General features: G+C 47.1%; 1 protein-coding gene across 2 annotated transcripts in view; it reads left to right on the top strand.

Annotated features, from left to right (window-relative positions):
- The first annotated feature begins 6,499 nt into the window (after positions 1-6,499).
- The window catches only part of IPO8 (importin 8), a 285,959-nt gene continuing 266,291 nt past the window's right edge, over positions 6,500-26,167 (top strand). For both annotated transcript variants that reach the window (XR_003856437.1, XM_029600000.1), the window contains exon 1: positions 6,500-6,874. Coding sequence is in view for 1 of the 2 variants with exons in the window: in XM_029600000.1 (XP_029455860.1) it covers positions 6,791-6,874 (84 nt within the window). In the remaining variant the exon portion in view is untranslated. The remainder of the gene's footprint in view (positions 6,875-26,167) is intronic.

Below are 26,167 nucleotides of genomic sequence, written 5' to 3'. Positions count from 1 at the left end.
GGATCTGGAGAATTTTTGAAGCCTGGTGCGATTCTCACAACACCAATTCGCATACCGCAAAGATTCCTATCATTTTGGACTTCCTACAAGATGGACTTCAGAAGGGTCTGTCCCTCAGCTCCATCAAGGTACAGGTAGCAGCGCTGTCTTGCTACGGTCCCAGACGTGTCGGCAAATCCATTGCCCAGCACCCAGACGTTTCACGCTTCCTGAAAGGAGTTAAACACATTCGCCCGCCACTGAAGTGGCCAGTGCCATTGTGGAACCTTAACCTAGTATTGGAATTTCTAGCTGGACCAGCCTTCAGGTCCCTTCGAGGCCTGTCTCTCCGTTTGTTAACCTTGAAGATGGTGTTCTTGCTGGCTGTATGTTCAGCACGCCACATCTCAGAGCTACAAGCACTATCCTGTCGTGATCCATTTCTCAGAATCACTCCAGAGGCCATCCATCTTCGTACAGTTCCTTCCTTTTTACCCAAAGTAGTCTCTCACTTTCACCTCAACCAAACCATATCCTTGCCTACCACGGAAGGTTTGAAGAAATCGGAAGAAGGTTGAATACTACGTCATCTTGACATCGGCAGACTGCTGTCCAGATACCTGGAAATGTCAGAAGCAGTACGAAAGACGGACCACCTGTTCGTCCTGCACAGCGGGAAGAAGCAAGGGGAAGCGGCCTCACGGCCGACCATCACCCACTAGATTAAGGAAGTTATCAAGGCAGCCTACGTAGAGGCAGGAAAACCACCACCTCTACAGGTCAAGGCTCATTCTACCAGAGCACAATCAGCCTCATGGGCAGAAGCTAAGCTGCTGTCGCCTGCAGAGATATGTAAAGCGGCGTCGTGGTCCTCCCTCCATACCTTCTCCAGATTCTACCGTCTGGATGTCCAGGCCCGGGAGGACACAGCATTTGCGAGGGCGATCCTACACGGTCCTCGGGCAGCCTCCCACCCAGTCCGGAGTAGCTTTTGTACATCCCATTTGTTTTGAGTCCATCTGCTACATGCTAGGAAATGTTGGGATTACTTACCTGGTAATATCCTTTTCCTTAGTGTATGCAGATGGACTCAGCATCCCGCCCGGCTGCCGGTATACATGGGGATTCGCTGACTCATGGTAAGCCATGTTTTGCTTATAATAGGGCTTCCACCCTGCCGGGTGTCGACGCCTTCCGGTTGAGCACACTGGCTGTCTCCAGCTCATGCTGTTCCTGTCTAAGCCTCTGTTCCAGCCTTCTTTACTCCTGGGGGAATTCTGCGCTACTGTGGAATGCAGAATTTGCGCAGAATTCCCCCTTCCCACAGATTTTCACCGTCGCCTTGCCGATTTCCTCCCTCCAAAACTGGAAGCGCATGGACAACGGCCATCGCGAGAGTGGGGGCATCTCAGCACAGCAGAAAATAGCAGAGGAGACCCTGGCATGCCGTGAACGGAGTTCGTCCCGCAGCACATGCTCCATTCGCAGCGAAGATGAAGGCCCGGTTCGCCTCTTGCAGCGAAAAGGGAATGCCCCCGTGTGCTGCAAATGGCGCGCCTGGGCCTTCATCTTCGCCGTGAACGGAGCGCGTCCCGTAGCACACTGTGAGAGAGGGGAGGGCGACAGAGAGCATGGTTGGTGAGGGGGGGTGGGGAAGGTGAGAGCAGGAGGGTGTCAGAGAGAGCATGGCTGGTGAGGAAGTGGGGAAGGTGAGAGCATGGGAGGTAAGAGAGGGTGGGTGGGGGGATGCTGGTGAGAGAAAGTGTGTGTGTGAGAGGAGAGGGGGTGTGGGGGAGGGTGGTGATATTGGCAGGTGGAGGAGTAGGGGGGGATGCTTGTAGGTTTCAGAGAGAGCACCTATGGGAGGGGAGGGTGACAGCACAGGAGGGTGAGAGAGAGCATGGGAGGTAAAAGAGGGGGGCTGGGGGGATGCTTGAGTGTGGGTTTCAGAGAGGGAGCCTATATGAGGAGATTGTGAAGGAGTGTGTGTGAGAGAGATTGGGAGCTCGTGTGTAGGTGAGGGTACTAGCCTGTGTGAAGGGATTGTGTATGTGAAGGGAGCCTGTATGAGGGTGTGTGTATGTGTATTACAGAGAGGGAGTATGTGTGTGCGAGAGGGAGGGACAGAGGGAGCCTGTGTGAGGGGCAGTACTGAGAACAGGGTCAAAGTCTGGGACTGGTGATAGAGTGGAAAAGGTTGAGCCCTGGAGGTGAAGGGGAGATATTGGCAGGTGGAGGAGTTGGGGCCTAAGAGGGTAAACTGGCCAGGGGCGTAAGGAGAGCGAGTGGAAGGATCACTCTTACAGTGAATTTCTAGGGCAATTCTGCTCAAAATATTTAAAATTCTGCAACTTTAACAAATTTTTCTGTAATAATTTAAAATGTAGTTACTTAGACTGTCATGTAAATTATTATTTTGACAAATATAAAGTTTGCAGAATTTTCAGTTTTTGTGCGCAGAATTTAAAATTCTGTTTGTGCAGAATTCCCTCAGGAGTACCTTACTTGCACTCTGTTCCAGTCCAAGCCTTGGTTCCAGCCTTACCTATACTCTCTTCCAGTCCAAGCCTTGCTAACCTGGCCCAGTTTTACTTCAGCTGTACTAGGCTGTCCAGGCCTTGCTCCATCTTTGCCAGACTATCCAATCCAGCCTTGCCCTGCCACCCTGTGCCACTCCGGGGTGGTGATCCCCATGTTCAGACCTGACCAGAGCCATAATATTATGGTCTCTTTAGTCTGTATTTGGTGAAGATCTATGTTTGGCATATGTGACCAAGGTGAGGTATTCTGCTACCATGTAGTTTCTGTGTCAAGATCTAGCTTGTCCTGTTTTCCTAATAGGAGGTATATTGTTGTTTAAGGGCCTGGTGTAATATTTGCAGTTTTGAACGCGCTACACTAACTCCCCCTGCAATAATGAAATTATCGCATCCAAACCAGAATGTAGCTAATAGCGCTTATCACAAGTAATGCTATGTAGATGGCATTATTAGCTATTAACCCAATGTAAAAAATCACCGTGCCTGATGTGCATGTTATAACATGCAAAACTTAATGCCAGCCTGGAGCTGGCGTTGTCTTCATGTGCTCCAAGCTGCCACAAAAAAGCCAAAAATATTGCTTTTTTGTCATTTGTCCTACTTAGTATTGTTCTGATACTAAGGAGGAGGAAGCAGCATGAAAAAAAAAAAAAAGAAATATCTTGATGGCACTCAGGTTAGGAAAACAGACTCTCGTTAATTGAGCATCCATTTTCCTAATCGGTGCACAGCCCTATCTCCTGGCTGCCCTGGACACGCTAAGGATGCACAATTTAGCCCGGCAGCTCATTTGCGTATTGCATCAGGTGCCCAGGAAAAGAGGATATGCGCAAGTTGAAAAAAAACTTGCGCCCAGTTTAGATGCTTGTTTTTTCATACTCTATATTGCATTGGCCTGGCACTGGGGTGTTCTCGCTGCAGAAACTTCAGATTATTTTTGGTGCTTTTTTTTTCTAAAATGAAAGCAAATTATGTTTAGCATTGCCCATCTGTGAAGAAATTCTCTCAACCTGTTCAATTTCTAGCAACTAAAATTTCACAATAGATAGAAACCAGCGTACCACTATCCCAGAAAACTTAGAAATTGTGCTGAAAACTAGAGCAAAACTGCTCCTCTTACGTTTTCCTGTGTACACATTCTCTTCAAACTATTCACCTTACAGCAACTAGATTTTCAGGATAACTAGCGCTATATAAAACCTAGAACCCAGACTGTTTTCCTAGAAAACTTAATCTAGCTAAAAAAATGGGGAGAAGCATGAGGGGAGGTTTAAAAAAAAAAAAAAAATCACTTTAAGCTCCAGTACCAGCAGTGGCCTATTACTAGACTAGATTATACTGACACCTTATGGCCAGTGTAAGTACAGCAGTGACAGATGGAGAACAGTTAAATATTATTGTATTTAGTTGTTTGTTTCTGCTGACTTTGTACTTGTTATATTCAAATCCCTATATAACCAAGTAAAAGTATAAAAAGTTTTAGATCTGTTAGAAAAACAAATCCATCACATCATCCATATGTATTTTTTATATTTAGTAACACAAGACAACCCAGTTCTACATATATTCCAATCTTACATACACAAAAGAAAAGGAAAAACTCAACTGAAATGTCTAGATCTAGCTAATGGTAAAAAAAAAAAAAATGATTAAAATAATCAGTTAATATCTACCACCATGGAGAATAACCACTACTAGATAACAGCTGTGCCTTATGGATGGCAATAACTTAGATATGACCTGCTATAATTGTATATACTCTCTAGATACATTTAGGTAAGTTAAGTGGACATCAAATCTGTCACTGCATCCAACCGGCTAAATGTTGGTACCACATAATTGGGGGTAGATTTTTTTTTTTTTCTGTTACCATGTGTCCAATATATGGGCCTGTATTTCTTGATTTACCAAGTAACTGGTGTGGTAAAAAAAAAAAAAGGCACTTATAATAATTAATTGCTGAGGGGGGATATGATAGAGGTCTAGAATGGGTAAATGTGAATCGGCTATTTACTCTTTTGGATAATAGAAGGATTAGAGGGGCACTCCATGAAGTTAGCATGTAGCACATTTAAAACTAATCAGAGACAATTCTTTTTCAGTCAATGCACAATTAAACTCTAGAATTTGTTGCCAGGGGATGTGGTTAGTGCAGTTAGTTTAGCTGGGTTTAAAAAAGGTTTGCATAAGTTCTTGGAGAAGTCCATTACCTATTAATCAAGCTGACTTAGAAACAAGCCACTACTATTACTAACAGTAGTAGCATGGGATATACTTAGTTTTTGGATACTTGCCAGGTACTTGTAGCTTGGATTGGCCACTGTTGGAAACAGGATGCTGGGCTTGAGGGGCCCTTGGTTTGACCCAGTATGGCAATTTCTTATGTTCACTTTCCTCTCGCGATCTCTCCAGAGACGAGAAATAGCCCCCTCGCAAGCTCCAAGGGAACTTATAGGAGTATCGGACGGCACTGAGTCCCTACTAAACATGGGGCCGGAGAGGTGTGCACTCGCTTCCACATAGTCACATGCACACCCCGGAGACGTGCATACCACGACATTTTTATTCAAAGTAAAGAACACCTTTCGAAATGCTGTCTACTCCACAATATACACCTGTCCAATCTGTTATAGTTACGTATGTCCGTGATTGCGTGAGAGGCAGTGTTGCCAGGTTTATGAAAGAACAAGCACTTTTTTCCAAAAAAACAAGCCCAAAAAAAGCCCAAAACACATGAGATTGAAACATTTTATTTTTTTATAGCAGTTAATGCCCTCACATACTCATACCCCTCTCCCCACCCCCCTACAAGCAAATCTCTGGCCCCCACACTCTCATTCCCCCCTCCCTATCCCCTCCTAGCACATCTCTGGCCCCCACATACTCATTCCTCTCTCCTCAGCCCCCTCCAAGCACATCTCTGGCCCCTCACACACATTCCCACCTCTCTAACCCCTCCGAGCACATCTCTGGCCCCCCACACGCTGATTCCCTCCTCCCAGCACATCTCTGGTCACCACACTCTCATTCCCCCCCTCCGTAACCCCTCCGAGCATATCTATGGCCCCGCACACACTGATTACCCCCTCCCTAACCCCTCCAAGCACATCTCTGGCCCCTCACACACTCATTCCCCCCTCCCTAACCCCTCCGAGCACATTTCTGGCCCCTCACACACTCATTCCCCCCTCCCTAACCCCTCCGAGCACATTTCTGGCCCCTCACACACTCATTCCCCCCTCCCTAACCCCTCCGAGCACATTCTGGCCCCTCACACCCTCATTCCCCCCTCCCTAACCCCTCCGAGCACATTTCTGGCCCCTCACACACTCATTCCCCCCTCCCTAACCCCTCCGAGCACATTTCTGGCCCCTCACACACTCATTCCCCCCTCCCTAACCCCTCCGAGCACATTTCTGGCCCCTCACACACATTCCCCCCTCCCTAACCCCTCCGAGCACATCTCTGGCCCCCACACTCATTCCCACTTCCCTAACCCCTCCGAGCACATCTCTGGCCCCCCCACACACTCATTCCCCAGCCCCCTCCAAGCACATCTCTGGCCCCCCACACACTCATTCCCCCTCCCAACATACTAATTCCTCCCCTCCTGATACCTGGCTGTAGCTGCACACTCTGGATTCCTTTGCTGTTGCGCTCCAATGCCGTTCTGCTGGTCTTCCCGTTCCGCCCATGTGAGATGCTGTGCAGTGCTGGCTGAGTCTACCCACAAAATGTGCTCCTGATGCGTGCATCAACAAGGCTTGCAGCTCCTGCTCTGATTGGCTTACTGCTGCAATATAGGGATAGGGTGCGCCTGCTATGGACAGGCTTCATCGCAGCAGCCAATCACTGTAACATGATTCAGAGCACAAGTCCCGCCCAACAAGCCCAAAAAACCGCGACTGGCAGAAAAAATAGCCCAATTAAAAGCAACCCGCGAATCGGAAAAAAAAATCCGCGAATGACTACAAAAAGAAGCCCAATCTCGCGGTAAATAAGCGAGGTTGGCAACAGAGGTCCCTTTTCCGTACAACATGGCCGCTCCCAGTGGAAGCCGCGCCGTACATTAGCGCCTCTAGGCGGTTTGCGGCGACGAACGGTCGTAAACCGGTGAACGTGATTGCAAAAAAAAAAAAAAAAAAGGGCAGCCGCCACTACTAGCAAAGCTATCGGTGTTACCTTACCCCAGCTTTGTTACATTACTGCTGGATTAGCGGGTGGTTTTACCAAAATAATAATAAAAAAAAAACCTGAAAAAGGGGAAAAACATGGATCCCAACAGAATAATCCAGGCGCTGAAGGGTACTATAGACCCCAAGCTCCGGATAGCGGCGGAAAATGAGCTCAACCAGGTTGGTGCTAGGCTGGGCTGCGCGAGCCCTTGTGTGTGTGTGTTAGAAGCTCGGCAGACGGGGGCTGGAGCTGAGGTGGACAGCCGGGCCTGGTCTTTTATCTCCTGGCTGTGACTGATAAGGCCGGGGGTGAGAGAGAATGCACCACTGGCGGGCCTCGATTATTGTCTCTGGCCCCGGCCCCTGGATAGGAGGAGGAGCGGGTTGGTGGGGGCGTCCCGTTGTTGTGCAGCGGCGATCTGTTTTGGTTCTTGATCTTGAGGAGTTGCTGCTTCGGTGGCCGCGGTGCAAATTATCAGCTGCTCGCTCGGTTGGTTACCTGGAACCTCCTGGGCTCAGACGCACGATTTTAACCCCCCCCAGTGCTTATCTCAGAATTATAGAGATGATGTATAATCGCCGTAAAGTCATTTGTTTGTTTATGTAGGTACAGTGGGAACGAAAATGGTTACAATGAATTTTGTGCTTTCTGTACGTGAAATGAAATAGAGTGAAAATTTGAAGTTATTATTATTTTTTTTTTGTTAAGCAATGCACATCGTTTTCAAGAAACTTATCTTAAAAAGTGTGTGTATTGGGTCCGGGGCGTGCACCATCCTAATCTGGGGTAACATGAAGCACTTTAAGAGCCTTTTAAAAGATCGAGGAGTAATTTATTAAGCAGGGTGTTGTGCTCTGCTGCCTCCCCCATGTCTGTAAACAGATGGATCCTACCTGGGTGGGGGGAGTAGAGAAAAATTAATGGCGAAGGTTAGAGTTGGGTAAAGTGGGAATGCCTTTGTTTATTCTTAAATGGCAATATATTTGTATGGTATTTCTTTTGTCAGAAGGCTAATATATCAGGACGTTTGAATTGAAAAATGAGCTGGGCATTAACTAACTTTAAATGCAGTGTACTCTCAACGGAGCGGAGTTGTTATGGCTTGGTAATTGCTCACAGCCAAGTCCAGAGTGTGAAGGCCAAGCTCTAGGTTAACCGGTGGGCTGTGCAACAACTGAAATTAGTACCCCCATGCCAGTGAAAAATACTGGCATCACTGTCACCAGCCTCTTCACTGATTTCTCCTCCCTTGACCCCTACCTGATCTTCCCCCAACTCTTTCCCATTCCCAGTGATAAATTTAGGCTTTTACCACCCCTAGGCACTGCAGTTGTCCGTATACTGCTCCTCTGCCTCCCCTTCCCCTAATTAGTAGGCCGATACAGTAAAGCGTGGCCGCAGTTACCCCGTTTCTAACCCGCTGTGTACTCACAGTTTCGCCGCGTAAGTCTAACCCGCGATACACTATCTGTTTTTACCGATCTTTACCTCTTCTTTAACTCGACGTGTATCCCTTTCCGCCCGCGGCATGTATATGTATGTAAACGATCCGATTAGCTATTCCCTCCCATACAGTAAAGTGCGCCACGACTATCGCCTTTTTAACCTGCTATCTTGCCGCGTCTTTAACCTACTAATTTACCGCCTACCCTGACCCTTGCGTTAGTTTGGTGAACTTAGCCGCCCAGTCCCAAACCAACCCAATCCACAGAAAAAAAAATGCTTCTCGCACTTAGCCGCCCAGTCCCAAACCAAACCAATCCAATCCAATCCAAGCCCCAGCAGAGAGAGACGAAATTTCACAGTCCCAAACTTTCCCCCAGCCCCCGCTCACCTGCCCTGGCCGCGGCCACGCAAGCCCCCAGCAGCAGCAGTAGAAGGGCGGCGAGAGAGAGCGGCTTCAGCAGCCCCACCGGCGACTTCCAGCCGGTCACGGCGTGTGCGCATGCGCCTTCGCTGCCTTGTGCGCCCATATTGGACGTACAGGGGTGCACGTATTCATCTTCGCCAGCAGGGCTGCTGAAGCCGCTCTCTCTCGCCGCCCTACTGCTGCTGCTGGGGGCTTGAGTGGCCGCGGCCAGGGCAGGTGAGCGGGGGCTGGGGGAAAGTTTGGGACTGTGAAATTTCGTCTCTCTCTGCTGGGGCTTGGATTGGGTTGGTTTGGGACTGTGAAATTGCGTCTCTCTCTGCTGGGGCTTGGATTGGGTTGGTTTGGGACTGTGAAATTTCGTCTCTCTTGTCCGTCCGAAGGAGGGTGCTTTGTTGCGCTCCCTGCCTCCGATCGCCGGCTGCTGGCGCTTGCTGGCGCCGGGCGCTCAAGGCAGCGGGGTCTGTAGGAGAACCATCCACTTCCTGGTACCTGTCATTTCAAATGTCATTTGAAATGACAGGTACCAGCGCACCCAGGATACTGTATAGACGCTGTATAGCGCCTATACAGTAAAATGGATTGCGCTTCATGGACGCACGTTGGTTGCGGCTTGCATTTGCATGCCATTTAAATACAGTATCGAGCGGTAGGTGATCCGCACTGTGCATGCGGCAAACGCGGGTGCGCTGGGCACTAATGCACCTCTTTCTACCGCACCTTACTGTATCGGCCCGTAGGTTAGACAGGATGAGATAGAACCCCCAATATAAACCCTGCACTTGGAGTTCTATAAATATCTTGCACCCACAGAAACTCCTCCAACAGTGAGTGCAAAGCAGAACTAAGAGGGTTCCCCTTCAACTTGCACCATTTACATTTTTTTTTTTTAATGGCAACAGCAACACAAACTCCTTTCACTTCCAGGCATACTGTGATGCAGCATAAAGCACTGCAAAAAAAAGTCACTCCGCAAGTACTTGGCAAACTTGCCATACCAAAACAGCACTGATTCCCAATAATGAAACAGCAACAAGTCTACTTATGAAAAGGCAGCAGGTCATAGAACACAATACTCTTCCTACTGGGGGCAGTGGGACAAGTAGGATTTCTACAGAGCCTTATACAGAAATGGGGCTGGTACTAGGCTAACTGGGACCCTGTGTGAAAACTGAAATTGGTGCCCCTCTGCTTCCCCCTTTGATGCTAACAGCTCTGGCACAGCACTCCCTGCTTTGTGGTAGTAGTGGCTCAAACCCAGTGTCTCCTTTCCTCTCCCCCCACCCCCACCCTTTGCCAAGCACTATGTTCTCAGATCCCCTCTTTCTCTCTGTTTGCCTACATGATGGGGGAGGGAGGTGCCAGTATGGCGGCTGCACAGGTTGCACGCCCCAAAAGCTGGCCTTTTGAGAACAATAACAAATGTTTGAATACATTTGGCTACTATTTTTTTAAATTATTTTGAAAATAATATTTATATAATGCCCTCAGAGCAGCCATCTCCCCAATCCGCCCATGGCAATTGGGAAGCAGTAGCAAAACCACTATCACAGGATGGGAGTAAGGGGATGCAGGAGAGGCAGTGGACTTGCAGTCCCACACAGCTGCTGCCTCTTCCTCTTCCTCTATTCAGGCTTCATTTATAATCAGGAAATCCATGCACTAGAAAGATAAGAAAAAAAAAGAGGCGGCAGCAGCTGCAAGGGCAGGAAGTGCAGCACTTTCACTGTCTGCTGGAGTGCCTGCTGCATCTGTGGGTTTTCAGGACATCCACAATGAACATGCAGGGAGTTGCATGTACTTCTTCCACTGTCTCTTTGCTGCATAATCATTGTGGATATCCTGAACACCAGACTGGATGGGGGATCCCCAGAGATGGGATTAAAGACCACTGCTGTAAAGGGTCAACAAATTGCTAAAAAAAGATGAAAATTAAAGTAGCCAGTTGCATGCCACTTGCTTTCTTTCTGTGCTGTTTATCACTGGCCTCTTCACCCTTCTAATTTCAGCTCTGCCTACATATCCTTTATCCTGTTTCCAGTTCAACAGTTTTCTTTCCTAATTCTGTATGTGACACTGTATCAAATAACTTAGCAAAATCCATGTCAATAATATCTACCTTCTTGACTCCATCTCTATTAGTGATTTTTTTGATCCCTCAACCAAATAGCTATTTTGCTGCCCTTGCTTTAAATGATCCGGGTCAGTAAAGATAAACTTGTTACCCCTGAATTTAACTCTACACTTAAACATGGACATATAGGAAAATAAACAGCATCCAGGCATCTTACCTGTTGGCACAATTTAATTAATCTAACTGCTTGGCTGCTTGAGAAATACTGGGGAATATCTTTATCTTATGACTCTGAAAACGGCAGTCTCTATTTTTAAAGTGAGAACAAAGAACCAAATCTCTATCAAAAGCCAAAGAAACAAGAAAAGTTGCTCTTCATTTGACCACCTCTTGAGAAGTTTCCAAAACCCCAGAAATATCAAAGCTCTCACAAGGAGCTAAAACATCCATACTCCTCTTAAGTAAGCTAATGGATGTTTCTCTACAGGGATATACCGTAATCGGGGGGATAACATCAGGTGAACAATCTTTTATATATCCAAAAAATTCTTTCTCATAATATCATATGGTGAAATAGTCTTGCTGAAAATTAAGAATATGCATATTACAGTATCTGAAAATGTCTCAAATCTCAACCCAGCATGGCACATTTACTCAGAGTGGCAGCTCCTAAGTGTTTAAAAATTAAATTTCCTAGCGTGTAGCCAGATGGACTCAGGACCAATGGGTTATGCTCCCCTTCCAGGAGATGAAATAAGGCTGTAAAGCTGACGTCACCATACATATACCCCTTCCAGTATTCTCAGTCTCCAGTAGATGATGGACATATCTCTCCCTGTGGGGATTGTTGTACTTTTTGGAAGGAGAAATTCTAAATTCGAGAAAATTGAGCCCTGATCTCCTGCGGTAATACCTAAAGGTCCTTCCCCTAGTTGAGAATTTCTGAGGCGATTTCCGCGATCCCTAAGAGGTATGCCTTGATCCGATAGCCGATGCCCGGCGTGGACCTTGCTGCTTGCTTATTTATTTATTTATTTATTTGTTCAGTTTTATATACCGTCATTCGGTGCAGCCATCATAACTGTTTACAAAAATCAAACAGAGAATATACAATTAAAACATATTTGCATAAATCAACAGTGGGAGAGATGAAGGGAAGGGGGTGAGGTTGGTGGTGAAAAAGGGAGGACAAGGAAATGAAGGGAAAAGGAGGATGGTTATAGTCTTGGTATGTATTCATCTTTGGGATGCACTTCTAGCGTTGTTAATTATAAGTTCATATTGCTGCTACAGTGATTGATGCCAGATGTTATTTCAGTATCTCTCTTGCATGGGTCTGGTTGGTAGTATTGATTGAAGTTAGATTGTTGAATTAAATCATTAATGTAGACTTTGTGAAAAAGGAAAGTCTTAAGATCCTTTTTGAATGTTTTGATATTAGTTTGAGTTCTCAAATAAGGTGGTAGGGAGTTCCATTTTTTAGGACAGGCAATGGAGAAAGCTCTATTTCTTGTTGTTGATAGATGAGCATCTCTGATGGGAGGAATTATTAGATGAGAAGTGTTATTTGATCGAAGATTCCTTTTGTTATTTTGTGGAGTGATTTTCAAGTTTGTTAGTTTATGGTGATCGGAATGTATTAATTTGTGTATAATGGTCAAAATCTTATATTCCATTCGGGATTTAATAGGAAGCCAATGTAGTGAAGTTAATATTGGGGTGATGTGATCATTCTTTTTTTTTTCCAGTTAAAATTCTGGCTGCTGAATTCTGAAGAATATGCAGAGGCTTGATGTTAATATACGGAAGGCCAATCATGAGGGAATTACAGTAGTCAAAGGTTGAGAAAATTATTAGTTGTAAAACTGTTCTGAAATCTACTGAATTTAGAAAGGGTTTTATCCGCCTTAGGATTAGGAGTTTGATATCCTTCTTTGATTTTGGTATTTATGTGGTCATTGTAAGATAGGTTATTATCAATTATGACTCCAAGGTTTCTGGCGTGAGTGACAGGGGATATTGGGTTAATTTGATTGTTTGTTGTGAATAGAGGTGGTGGTGTTATATTGGGTTTTTTGTTCATAAGTATTTCTGTTTTATCAATTTTGATTATGAGTTTTAATTTTGTAAGGAGTTGTTTTATTGATTCAAGTAGTATAGAAGTGTCTTTATATGTTTCATCAATGGAGTTTTTTATGGGAATTAAGTTGTATATTAACTGCGTAGAGGTAGTGGATGATTTGAAGATCATTTAGTAGCTGGCAAATTGGTAAAAGGTATATATTGAATAGAGTGGCAGATAATGCTGAACTTTGTGGAACTCCAGTATTGAGGTTAATTTTTTTAGAGATATTATTGAATGGAATTTGGTAGCTTCTGTTGGAGAGATAAGATGAAAACCATTGAAGTGTAGTCTCAGCTAAACCAATTTCAGATAGTCGTTCTAGAAGAATTTGATGATTTACTGTATCAAATGCTGCAGCAAGTGCAGGAAGGAGAAGGAAATTCAGCTGGATTCACCCCAGTACCTTCTGGACTAGGTGTGGACCCGGCTGCCTTTTCTTGGGTAAAGTTTTTCCAGGGGCTACAAGCCTTCGTACAGGTGCAGTCTGCTGCCTCACTAACCCCTGTCCAGATGGAACCTCAGCCATTGATCCCTCCCTCTTCCATTCTGACCAGCAGACCCCAAGGCATGTTTCACCTTACCAAGGTTTTCTCTGATAGGGATCCGGGTGGCATGGACGAAGAGGAGGACCCAGATACATTTGAAGATGGGGAAATCTCCCTTGGGCTGGAACTGTATCAGACCATGTTACGGTTCTTTCACAGAGATGAATTGCTGGCCCTGGTTTCCCAGACCCTGAAGATGCTGGGAGTTTCTGGGGTGGATTCTATGACCAAACCAAAGAAGAATCCCATTCTAATTTCCCTGTGGAAAATTTCTTACTACTTTCCAATGATGGACATCATCCAGGAGTTGACTGATCTGGAATGGGATACATCAGAAGCAAGTTTCAAAGAGGGCCGAACGTTGGAAGTTCTATACCCTCTGGATCCGGTGGTATGAGAATGCTTGCGTTTCCCTAAAGTGGATGCACTGGTCTGTCATCTCTAAGCAAACAACTATCCCAGTGGAGGGCAGAGTGGCCTTAAAGAATGCGAATAATAGATGAATTGAGTCTATCCCTAAACAAGCCTTTGACGCAATAGCAATGGCCTTACAGATTGCTTCTTGTTGCACTCTGGTGGCTTGTTCATTTCTACTTCTCTCTCAGGAGGTGGATGACTCGGGGGTAAATTCCAGAGTGGTTATGGAACCCGTTGCCGCCTTTTTAGCAGATGCGGGCTCTGATTTAGACCGTACTTCAGCCAGAGGAGAGGCCTCAGTGCTGGCAGCCAGACGACAGCTGTGGCTGCGGAATTGGTCAGCTGATGCAACCTCCAAAGCTAATTTTACAAAGATGCCCATTAAAGGATCACTCCTATTTGGGAGTGAACTGGAAAAGCTGGCCAGTAAATGGGGCAAAGCAGTTTCAGCGCTCTTTGCCTATGAGGGTTTTTTTCCAGGGGTTCCCAGCAATTTCACCCCTACAGAAATTCGACACTTCAGAAGTCTCGACCCCTTGGGAAGTCTTAGTCCTTTTGTATCTGGCAGCCCAGGAGAGGGGCAGGTTCAGGCTCATCCCGAACCCCGCAATGAAATTTTACTAATCCACCTTCAGGATGAGGAGATAGGGAATAGTCTATCTCTTTTCCCAACGGTGGGTCAAGATCTCAGGATCTCTGGAATGGGATGCATTAGAAGCAAGTTTCAAAGGGGGCCGAGTGAGGATGAGGGCTGTAATTCTAGTACCTATGCCCCAGGAAAATATGGGGAGTTATTCCATTTATTTTGTCATACCCAAGAAGGACGGTTCCTTTTGTCCCATCCTGGACCTCAAGATATCAACAGTCACCTGCGAGTGACTCATTTTCGCATGGAAACCTTACACTCTGTGATAATGGCCATACAATCGGGAGAGTTCCCAATCTTCCTGGATCTCTCCGAGGTCTACCTGCGTATTCCAATCCAACAAGAACACCAACGTTTCCTACATTTTGTGATACTGGGTTGACCTCAGGTGCTGCTCTTTGGCCTAGCCACCACCCCCAGAACATTTTCCAAGATTATGGTGTCATGGCAGTAGAAAGACTGGATCCTGGTGAACCCATACTTTGACAATTGGCTGATCCAGGCCAAGTCTGTGGAAGAGAGCCTCCTGGTGATCAACAAGGTGTTATCCTTGTTACAGGAACTTGGTTGGGGAGTAAACCTGACCAAGAGCAGCCTCAAAACTTCCCAGTCCTTGGAGTATCTGGGAGTCCGGTTCGACACCAAGCGAGGCAAGGTCTTTCTTCCTGCTGCATGGATACAGAAATTGATGTACCAGGTACGCCAGTTGGTGAACACGGTACGCCCGATGGTGTGGAGCTATTTTCAAGTCCTTGGCCTGATGGTGGCAACCCTGGAAGTAGTGCCGTGGGTGAGGGCACACGTGTCTACTTCAACGCTCTCTGCTATCGCGTTGGAGCCCACAGTCTCCATGTGGTTCATCTCCACTTACCGATGGAAGTCTATTCTTGCCTTTAGTGGTAGTTGCAGGAAGCTCCATTTGAGCAAGGGCATGTCCCTGTCCCCTCCCCGAACTGGCTGGTTCTCCTTGCACACCACCTCCAGGTTTTATCACCTGGACGTACAGGCCCGAGAGAACACAGCCTTTGCATGGGTGATGTTAACCGGACAGTGGGCAGCCTCTCGCTCTGCTCAGGAGTAGCTTTTGTACAAATGCAGAGTATAAATTGGTCCTGAGTCCATCTGGCTACACGCTAGGCAATGGAGAATTTACTTACCTGATAATTTTGTTTTCCTTAGTGTAGACAGATGGACTTGGCATCCTGCCCTCAGCTGCCCAAGGACTGTACCACGGGTTCTTCTGTTGAGTGGGCCTCGAATCCAAGGTATTACGGGTAAGTGTTAATCCAATCCCTAGATTAGGGTACCTATATTCTTACTGGAGTTCAGTATTTATGGTTGGTTGAGTACAGTTACGGTTATCCATTTTAATCATATTTTGAATCAAGTCCTTTCACTAGTATGTCCACAGTGGGTTATGTAGAGAATACTGGAAGGCTAAGGTCACAGCAAGGGTATATATACAGTGACGTCAACTTTACTTTCTTACTCCGTCTCCATCTGCTAGCAGGGGAGCATAGTCCATCTGTCTACAGTAAGGAAAACTAAATTATCAGATAAGTAATTTCTTCATTTGATACTGAACCGATAGTCCATGTTGAAGTTGCTCATGTCAGGGAGGTGAGGGAGGAATGTTGTAAGTAGACACTGCCCTACCCATCTCACTTCTCCCCACATTCCGGAAAAAAAAATGCCAGAAACAATAGATGCATTTTAGATATGATTATGAAGTACTTCAATATAACCTAAAACCAGAGAATAAACACACAATCCCAAACTCCCTGTCGTACAAATATTTTAGACAAGCACACTGCATGCAGAAAATAGAGCTAATGAGTAGGAGTACTATTTACAAGTATTTACACACAGTTTTAAATATAAATGTACATATAATTTAGAACTTCAGGAAGTCTTATTCTAAAATCCAGACTGAATCTAATTTTTTTTCCTCTGGCTTCATGATATAAAGATTTTCCCTCCCATCGATCTCCGCTTTCATATTGTGTCTCTTCCAACTTCATTTCCTGGTTCTCACTTCCATTTTTTCTTTCCTTCCATGCTTGTCTCCTCTGCATATATATCTATCTTTAATTTCATTTCTCTACATCTGTGCTCTCCCAATTCCCCGCTCTCCCTTCATTATCTCTCTCTACACACACTCTTTCTCTTTATCTCTCTATTTCCCATCATCCCACTTCCTTGCCTCTTTCCATGTTAGCCCCCATCAGTTCTCCATCTCTTACTGTTTACTCCTGGGAGAATTCTGTGCAAAAGAATTTAAAATTCTGCACACACAAATTTAAAATTTTGCATACTTTATATTGGTTAAAATAAAAGCAAGTTTGCTTACGTAAATGGTGTATTCCGTAGATAGCAGGGAATTTAGCCATGCAGCGTGGGTGACGTCATCCATGATGTCATGAGGCGGAGCTTACTCTCCTAGCTCGAAGAGCTTTGAAGTATGCAAGCCCCTGTCGTTCCTGTGCTCCTCAAGCCGTCTCCTCAGTTGGTTTTCCAAGCTAAGTGCAGGTGTTGAAATGACATGGCTGTCCAGGGAGGCGGGAGGGATTGCATGGCTAAATTCCCTGCTATCTACGGAAAACACCGTTTACAGTAAGCAAACTTGCTTTTTTCCGTCGATAAGTAGGGCATTTAGCCATGCAACGTGGGAGTCCCAAGCTCATAGGTTGCACAGAAGATGTTGAAGAAAGTTCCTTTTTTTTTTTTTTTTTTTGCAACCTATGGACTGTGGACAGCCATTAAAAGTTTTTAACAGTATGAAGAATTGCCGATTCTAAGGATGAATCCGCTGCAGATTGCTGATCAAGGCAATAGTGGGAAGTGAAGGTGTGAATGGAAGACCAGTTTGCCACTTTGCAGATGTCTTAGTCACACCCTGGATATGTGCTATTGAAGTGACAGTGGCTCTGATCTGATGAGCCCTAACTGGAGTTGTGAGAGGAACTAACTTTTTGGAGAGCAATATTGGATACAAGTCGTAAGCCATTAGAAAGAGTTCTCTTAGAGACCGGTTGTCCCAGGTTGTTTGGGTTGTAAGAGGCAAACAATTGAGAGGAAAGCCGTATTGGATCAGTTCTGTTTTTGCAATAGGCTAAAGCTCTCTTACAGTCCAATGTATGAAGAGCCTTTTCACGATCGTTAGAATGTGGTTTAGGGTAAAAGACTGGTAGGGAGATTGTTTCGTTCAAATGAAAGGCTGAGACCACCTTTGGTAGAAATGTAGGGTGAGTCCATAGTAAGACTTTATCGTGGTGAAACTGTAGATAAGAGAAGTTGACTACCAGTGCTTGTAGTTCACTTATTCTCCTCGCTGAAGTGATGGCTACCAAGAAAAGAACCTTCCAGGTTAGGCACTTGAACAATGAGGAGGAAATGGATTGAAATGGAGGATTCATTAGTGTCTCCAGGACTCGATTGACATCCCATGGAACTATTGGTTTTTGAATTGGCGAGTGCAAGTGATGCAACCCCTTCATGAATTTTGAGGTTAGAGGATGAGAAGAGATGGAGCAGCCGTTATCCGTGGCATGGTAAGCTGCTATAGCACTGAGGTGAACTCAGATGGATGTTACTGCTAGGCCTGAGAGAGATAAGCCATGCAGGTAGGATAGCAGCATTTTGAGAGGACAGGAAAAGGGGTCAACTCTTTAGTGGTTGCATCAATTAGAATATCTTTTCCATTTGAAAGAGTAATTCCTCCTAGTGGAAGGTTTTCTGAATGCAATCAGGACGTCCGTGATACTAGGAGGGAGATCTAGTGCATTTAGTATTTGCCGTTCAACCTCCATGCTGTCAGGTATAGAGATGACTGCATGGGGTGAATTAGACATCCTTTGTCCTGAGAAAGGAGAAAGGGATTGTTGGTTTAGAGCAGGGGTTGGGAACCTTTTTGGCTGAGAGAGCCATGAACGCCACATATTTTAAAATGTAATTCCGTGAGAGCCATACAAGACCTACCAAATTAATTTAATACAACCCCCTACTCTCCTGACGCCCCCCAAGACCTGCCAAATTAATTTACTACAAACCCCCACCCTCCTGACCCCCCCCCCAAGACCTGCCAAAAGTCCCTGGTGTTCCAGCGGGGGTCCAGGGCTCGCAGACAAATCTTTAATAAAAAAGTAAAAATCTAACAAAACCCCCCACCCTCCTGATGCCCCCCAATACCTCCAAAATTAATTTACTACAATCCCCCACCCTCCTGACCTTCCCAAGACCTGCCAAAAGTCCCTGGTGGTCCAGCGGGGGTCCAGGGCTCGCAGACAAATCTTTAATAAAAAAGTAAAAATCTAACAAAACCCCCACCCTCCTGACACCCCCCAAAATTAATTTACTACAACCCCCCACCCTCCTGACCCCCCCCCCCCCCTCCAAGACCTGCCAAAAGTCCCTGGTGGTCCAGCGGGGGTCCGGGAGCGGTCCGGGAGTGATCTCCTGGACTTGGGCTGTCGGCTGCCAATAGTCAAAATGGCGCCGACGGCCCTTTGCCCTCACTATGTCACTGGGGTTGACCAATGGTGGCGGTAGCCCCTGTGACATATGTAAGGGCAAAGGGCCGTCGACACCATTTTGATTACTGGCAGCCGACGGCCCTTTGCCCTTACTATGTCACAGAGGCTACCGCCGCCATTGGTCGACCCCAGTGACATAGTGAGGGCAAAGGGCCGTCGGCACCATTTTGACTACTGGCAGCCGACAGCCCAAGTCCAGGAGATCGCTCCCGGACCGCTCCCGGACCCCCGCTGGACCACAAGGGACCTTTGGCAGGTCTTGGGGGGGGGGGGGGTCAGGAGGGTGGGGGGGTGTAGTAAATTACTTTTGGAGGTCTTGGGGGGCGTCAGGAGGGTGGGGGGTTTTGTTAGATTTTTACTTTTTTTATTAAAGATTTGTCTGCGAGCCAGATGCAGCCATCAAAAGAGCCACATCTGGCTCGCGAGCCATTGGTTCCCGACCCCTGGTTTAGAGGCATTGGTGGACTGATCGAAAGGTGAAGAAGGTAAGCATACCATGGTTGTCTCGGCCAGGCAGGCGCGATGAGGATTAAATTCCAGAATTTGATCCCTCTCTCAGTATTGGCTCCCTCTCTCTCACATACTACCCCCATACAGGCTCCGTCTCTCTAGCTGTCGCTGTCGCACACACAAATTCCCTCATACAGACCTCCTCTCTCTCGCGCGCGCACACATACATCCTCACACAGGTGCTCCCTCTCTCTCTCTCATACATACACCCACACAGGCTCCCTTTCTCTCGCACACTCCTGCACCCTAGCTCTCACATTCACACACACCTCCCTGCACCTGGCTGCCTCTCTCACTCACACACACATCAGTTCACACAGGTTCTCTTTCTCACACACCTTCACACAGGCTCCCTCTCTCACAAACAAACAAGCACCTTCACTCCCTCACATGCACACATACACCAGCTCCTAATCTCTCACACTAACGCACACTCCTTCATAATCTCCTCATGTAGGCAACCTCCATCTGGCACACATATCCAAGCTCTCTCACACATACACGCACCCCTACACACAGACTTGCAGTCTCTCACCAGGGCTTTCACCATTTTTGCCACAAATGGGATGGACTCCACTCATGGCTGCCAGGGCCTACTCCATCTTTGCAGCGAGTGGGATAGGTTCTGCTCATGGCCACCGGGACCTGCACTATCTTTGCCATTAGCGGGATGAGCTCCGCTTATGGCCTCTGGGACCTGCAGCATCTTCACTTTGAACAGGATGGGCAGAATTCCCCCTCCTGTGCAGAAAATAGAAATTCTGTGCTCTGCACTAGTGGAGAATTCCCCCAGGAGTAACTGTTGTACTAATGCCTGTCAATAAGGGATACATAATAGTACAATTAGATTTGCTTATTCAGTCTAAAATCTGTGTAAATTCTCACAGGTCTTGAGGAAACTTAAACTGCTTTTGACCTCTAGAGGTCAAATAACTATGTAAAACAAATAGATAGATATCTACACATATACATATCTATCTATATAAACTGCTGCCATCAAAGTAGATATTTAAGAGAGCTTAAGCTAAACATACCTTTTATTTGTCTCTGGGAGCCCTCATACTCAAATCTATTCATCTCTGCTTCAGGAAGGCCTAAGTCTGGACCAGAGTAAAGGCCAAAAGGATGATGAGGCAGGGTCTATCCTCAGCTGCTGCTGCTGCTGCAAGGATTTTGTGGTCTCTTTGGCCTCTTGGCCTGCTACCACTCCTGCAGAGGCAAAGATACTAGGCTGAAAACAAAATATATATACTGTATGTGTGTATATAAATACCAGTGAGAAAATTTCTCAAGTTAGAGCAAAAAAGGTGAATATATTTGATCCTTGGCCAATTAACTAAGTACTTAAAAGGTTTAGACTAGGAAAAATGCCAGTGATGTTTGTTGAAATCATAGGTAAGCTCTGAAAAGAAAGGAACTAGGAAAATGTGAAAACCACATATGTTACCTTATGAACGTAACATTTTGTACATTGAAAGAACTACTAAAAAATTTTATTCACATCCGCCGAATATATTCTGCGGCCTCAGAACAATTCCCTGTGAAGTGCGATATAAAGCAAATGCATAATCTTGTGCCACAACGTTTACAGATATAAATTCCTTCTCCTAGCGTGTAGCAGATGGACTCAGGACCAATGGGTATAGTGTACTCCTGCTAACAGTTGGAGACGGATCAGATTTCAATCTGACGTCAGCCCCTAGTACATATACCGCTGCAGGAATTGCAGCTCTTCAATATTTTCCGTCTCCATAGCAGTTAGGGACTATCTGCACGCTCTCACAGCGTTCGAACAAATTCAAAGAAGAAAATCCAAATTTTAAAGAAGAAACCTACCTGAAGACGAGCCCCGCTCTCCTGCAGTGATACCCTCGGGTCCCTCCCCCAGTTGAGATTCCCGAGGTGATTTCCGTGGTCCCTCGGAGGTAAGCCTCGGTCCGGCGGCTGAATCCCGGCGAGGACCTAGCCCTGATCCTCGGGCGCGGCTGAGAGGCAGCGGGTGCACCCTCTCTCCCTGTAGCCTAAGACCGCCCGGGACGAAACTGGGAAGCGCCAAAGACAAGGTAAGGTAGAAATCTTCTGCTTGAATCCGGTCTCCGAGGATCGAGGAGGAGCACAGGTCGCCGGCCGGGACCAGTGCCACCGGGTTGATCCGCCCTAGCAGGGCCAGGCCCCGGTTATTTCCAAGGGTCTACCCACGTGGAGACTCTCTGAGGGGGTCGCCATATTGCCTGCGTGCTCGCCATCACCATCTTGGCCCTATTCGCTGCGCCGTTCGGCTCGAGTGCACAACTCCGACCTAGGCGCACAAAGCACTTGTGCGCATAGTCTTACACGCACATCAGGTCTTGCGCGCATAAGTTACATGCGCAGAGCCGGGCACATATCTACGGCTGGGCGCACAGATATGCGCACAACTACATGCTTACCTTAAGCGCACCGGTGCGTATAAGAGTTTACGCGCCAACAGCCATGGCACCTCCAGAAACAGAGATAAAAGCTCAAGGCCTCTGCCCAGCATGTCACATCAGAGCCACACAAAGCGAGGAGGCTGACGCCCTGTGCACCCAGTGCGAGGAGGCCCTATGAGAACCAGCTCAAGGCCAGTCCCACCCAGGGCCGAGTTCTAGCTCCTCAGGGGGTACCCCGGACCTAGCCAGGGTGACCTCCCCACAGAAGGGGACCCCCAAGGAACCAGCGCCCCTCAGCTTTGACCCAGCGTCGATCTCATAGGTGGAGTTCTTCAAGGGGATTCACACCTTTGTTCAAATGCAAACTGAACCTCTGGCTGTCCAGCCCCAGGCCCTTCAAGACCTAGGCACAGGCTTCCACTACCCAGAAGCCCCACCTATGGGGACTCAGACATCTCTGAGGATGAAGCCGAACCCCTAGAAGAGGGGGAGCTCCCCCCGGGGACAGAGCCTCACCGAACCATGAGACGCTTCTTCACAAAGGACGAGCTCTTGGACCTGGTCAACCAATGCCTGACGGAGCTCACTATACCGGGCCCAGGGACTTCGGGGAAACTAAACCGAACTCCCTGCTGGAGGGTCTCCGACAGACTTCTCGCCATTTCCCTCTGTTACAAGCAGCACAACAGCTGATTGACCTGGAATGGAGTGCTCCGGAGTCCACATTCAAAGGGGAATGAGCCTTGGCAGCCCTGTACCCCCTGGACCCGGCAACCAAAGATCTTCTCGCATGCCCAAGAGTGGATGCCATGGTCTGCGTGGTCTCTAAACGCACCACTATCCCAGTGGAGGGAGGAGCTGCGCTCAAGGATGCATATGACCGGCGTCTGGAGTCCATCCTCAAACAGTCTTTTGACGTAGCCGCTATGTCTCTACAAATTGCGGCCTGCTGCACCGTGGTGACACGTGCCTGCTTATCACAAACCAGGAACGACACCCCGGGAGAAGACATGGAACCAGCAGTATCATTCCTCATGGACGCTGCTTCCGATCTAGTGCGCACAGTGGCCAGAGGAGTGTCATCTGCTGTGGCAGCCAGGAGGCAACTCTGGCTCCGAAGCTGGTCGGCCGACGCATCTTCCAAAACGCGCCTCACAAGGATGCCCTTCAAAGGATCCCTCCTGTTTGGCAGCGAACTAGAGAAACTGGCCAACAAATGGGGTGAATCCCCATTGCCGCGCCTGCTAGAGGATAAGACGAAGAGAAACCAGTGGCCCTTCCCCAGGTCTTCTAGGGGCAGAGGTTCACAGCGCTTCAATCCTTACAGGAGCAACTATCAAACCCCCGCCCTACGTGCAGGAACCAGTCCTTTCGGACCAAGCACAACAAGAGGGGAACCAGCTCAGGTGCCGAACCCCACAATGAGATTCAGCCGACCCATCCAAGGGAAGAAGCCATAGGGTGCAGACTAGCCCTATTCTACCGCAGATGGGTCGAGATAACCTCGGACAAGTGGGTCCTAGCCATCATTCGGGAGGGGTACTACCTGGATTTCCTACGAACCCCTCTGGACAAGTTCGTGGAGTCCCCCTGCCACGACCCCATCAAGAGGGCGGCAGTGGAAGCTACACTGTCCAGACTACTGGCCCTCGAGGCCATAACTCCAGTGCCTCCACAAGAAATAAATACTGGACATTATTCCATTTATTTTATCGTCCCCAAGAAAGAGGAACATTCAGGCCCATTCTGGACCTCAAGTCAGTCAACCGCCACCTCAGGATTCCCCGCTTGGACCAGAAGAAAACTCATGGGAGCCTCTGGCCAACATCATGGCTAAAGACATGGTACGTCAATTTCATCTCGCACACCCTCGAAAACCCAGACCACCAGGAAGAGGTCCTGGAGGGGGCCCTTTGAAAGGGGATACTGTTGTGTCCGTCGGTTGCAGACGGCTGCAACCACTCTGCCTCATCTCTTTTACCCTTTTCCTCCTCCATTGGAAGAATGGCTGCCTCCGCTGCTGTTTGCCGAAACCCTTGGCGTCTCTGAGCCAGCATGGGTCCCCTTCTGCCATGCTTCTTCCTGAGGCCTCCTAGGGCACACGCGCGCACGCTGCCTACGTTTTTGAATATGTCATGGGGGAATCTCGGGGGCAGCCCCACCGCATGACGCTCCAATTGAATGAGTTAGCAAGGACTTTGGTTTTGCTACTCTGACCGCTTCTAAGCTGCTCGCTTGGATCCCTCATTACCCTCCGGGGTATCTTGCTCCTATGGAAGCTCTGGGTACCCGCTCCTCGGTGGCCCCTCGCTTCTACTCACCCTCTGGGGTTAATCTGCCAAACCTTAAGGTCACTCGCTCCTCGGGGGTCCTCTCTGCTTTCTATCAGGAACCCTCAACGCTCCTAGGTACTCACTCCTCGAGGGCCTACTCTACTCAGGGTATCCTGCATCTCGGACCTCAGGTCCCTCTCTTCATTCAACTACCAAAGGAAGTTATCAGCACTGCTACTCTGTGAGTATCACTATGCTCCAGCTCTCTTCATCCCAATCTTCAGGTGCTCGGCCTATCCCGCGCTGCGGAACACTACCGCATCTTTGCTACATCTGGGTGAGACTATCAAGTACAGAGACTGTCTGAGCTTACTGTGTTATCGCTGGACTACAGTACTGTCCGTTCCTTGGGCAAGATTCAGCTCTTCAACAGCATTATAATAAAGCTTTCTTTCCTCAGTGTCTGCTTACTAGAGTCTAGCCTATTGTGGTTCTCCATGGGGCCCCTCTCCATGGGAGGAGTCATCGCCACTTCGACCAAGTGTCCACAATATCCCACAAACCCAACAGCGGCAACCAGAATTGTACACAGTACTCAAGGTGTGGTCTCACCTTGGAGCGATACAGAGGCATTATGTTATTTTCCATTTTATTTATCATTTCCTTTCTAATAATTCCTAGCATTTTGTTGTTTTGTTTTTTTTTGACTGCTGCAGCACACTGAGCCGACAATTTCAATGTATTATCCACTATGATGCCTAGATCTTTTTCCTCCGTGGTAGCTCCTAATATGGAACCTAACATCGTGTAACTACAGCAAGGGTTATTTTTCCCTATATGCATCACTTTGCACTTGTCCACATTTCATCTGCCATTTGGATGCCCAATCTTCCAGTCTTCCAAGGTCTTCCTGCAATTTATCACAAGCCACTTCTGATTTAACTACTCTGAATAATTTTGTATCATCTACAAATTTGATTACCTCACTCATCATATTCCTTTTCAGATCACTTATAAATATATTGAAAAGCACCAGTCCAAGTACAGATCCCTGAGGCACTCCACTGTTTACTCTTTTCCACTGAGAAAATTGACCATTTAATCCTACTCGGTTTCCTGTCTTTTAACCAGTTTGTAATCCATGAAAGGACATGACATTTTAGTTTTCTTAGAAGTCTTTCAAGAGGGACTTTGTCAAATGCCGTCTGATAATCTAAATACACTACCTGGACCAGTTCACCTTTATCCACGTGTTTATTAACCCCTTTAAAAAAAAATGAAGCAGATTTGTGAGGCAAGACTTGCTTTGGGTAAATCCATGCTGTGTTCCATTAAACCATGTCTTTCACGTGTGTCATGTTCCTGGGGCTCATAATGCTGTAGTGGATTCTTTCTCATTGCAAGTGGGCATTGTTCCAGAAGCTGGCGCCCGAGGTGGATTGCGAGTGAACCGCTGTACCAGATTGCCTATGGAAATTCGGTGTCACAATGCCTGGATATTGTGCGAGCTTTATTAGCTCCATCGACTTGGGCTGGGAGTGGGAAGATTGTAAAGCTTTTTTTATTTTCTAAGTGTTCTGGTGACTCGACAAGCTGCTGATGGAGTATGTGACCACTGCATATGCTGCGGGCTGTTCTAGAGCAGTGGTGTCTAGTCATCTGAATGGTTTTTCATTTTTTTATGAGAGCAATGGATGGGGATATCCAATTAGGCGTTTTTTGATTAAACATTTATTAGCGGGATGGGCCCAGGAAAAATTGGTAGTACCGGATGGGAGATAGCTAAGTTGCTGTTTTGGATTTGGCTTGCCTTTGCCAATAGTTGGCAAAGGCAAGCCAATGCCCACTTGCAATGAGAAAGAATCCACTACAGCATTATGAGCCCCAGGAACATGACACACGTGAAAGACATGGTTTAATGGAACACAGCATGGATTTACCCAAAGCAAGTCTTGCCTCACAAATCTGCTTCATTTTTTTTTAAAGGGGTTAATAAACATGTGGATAAAGGTGAACTGGTCCAGGTAGTGTATTTAGATTATCAGACGGCATTTGTTTGTCAGAATTTGAGG

Source organism: Rhinatrema bivittatum, chromosome 4, assembly GCF_901001135.1.
Source record: "Rhinatrema bivittatum chromosome 4, aRhiBiv1.1, whole genome shotgun sequence".
NCBI classification, from domain to species: domain Eukaryota; kingdom Metazoa; phylum Chordata; class Amphibia; order Gymnophiona; family Rhinatrematidae; genus Rhinatrema; species Rhinatrema bivittatum.
This window is presented reverse-complemented; position numbering and strand designations above follow the sequence as displayed.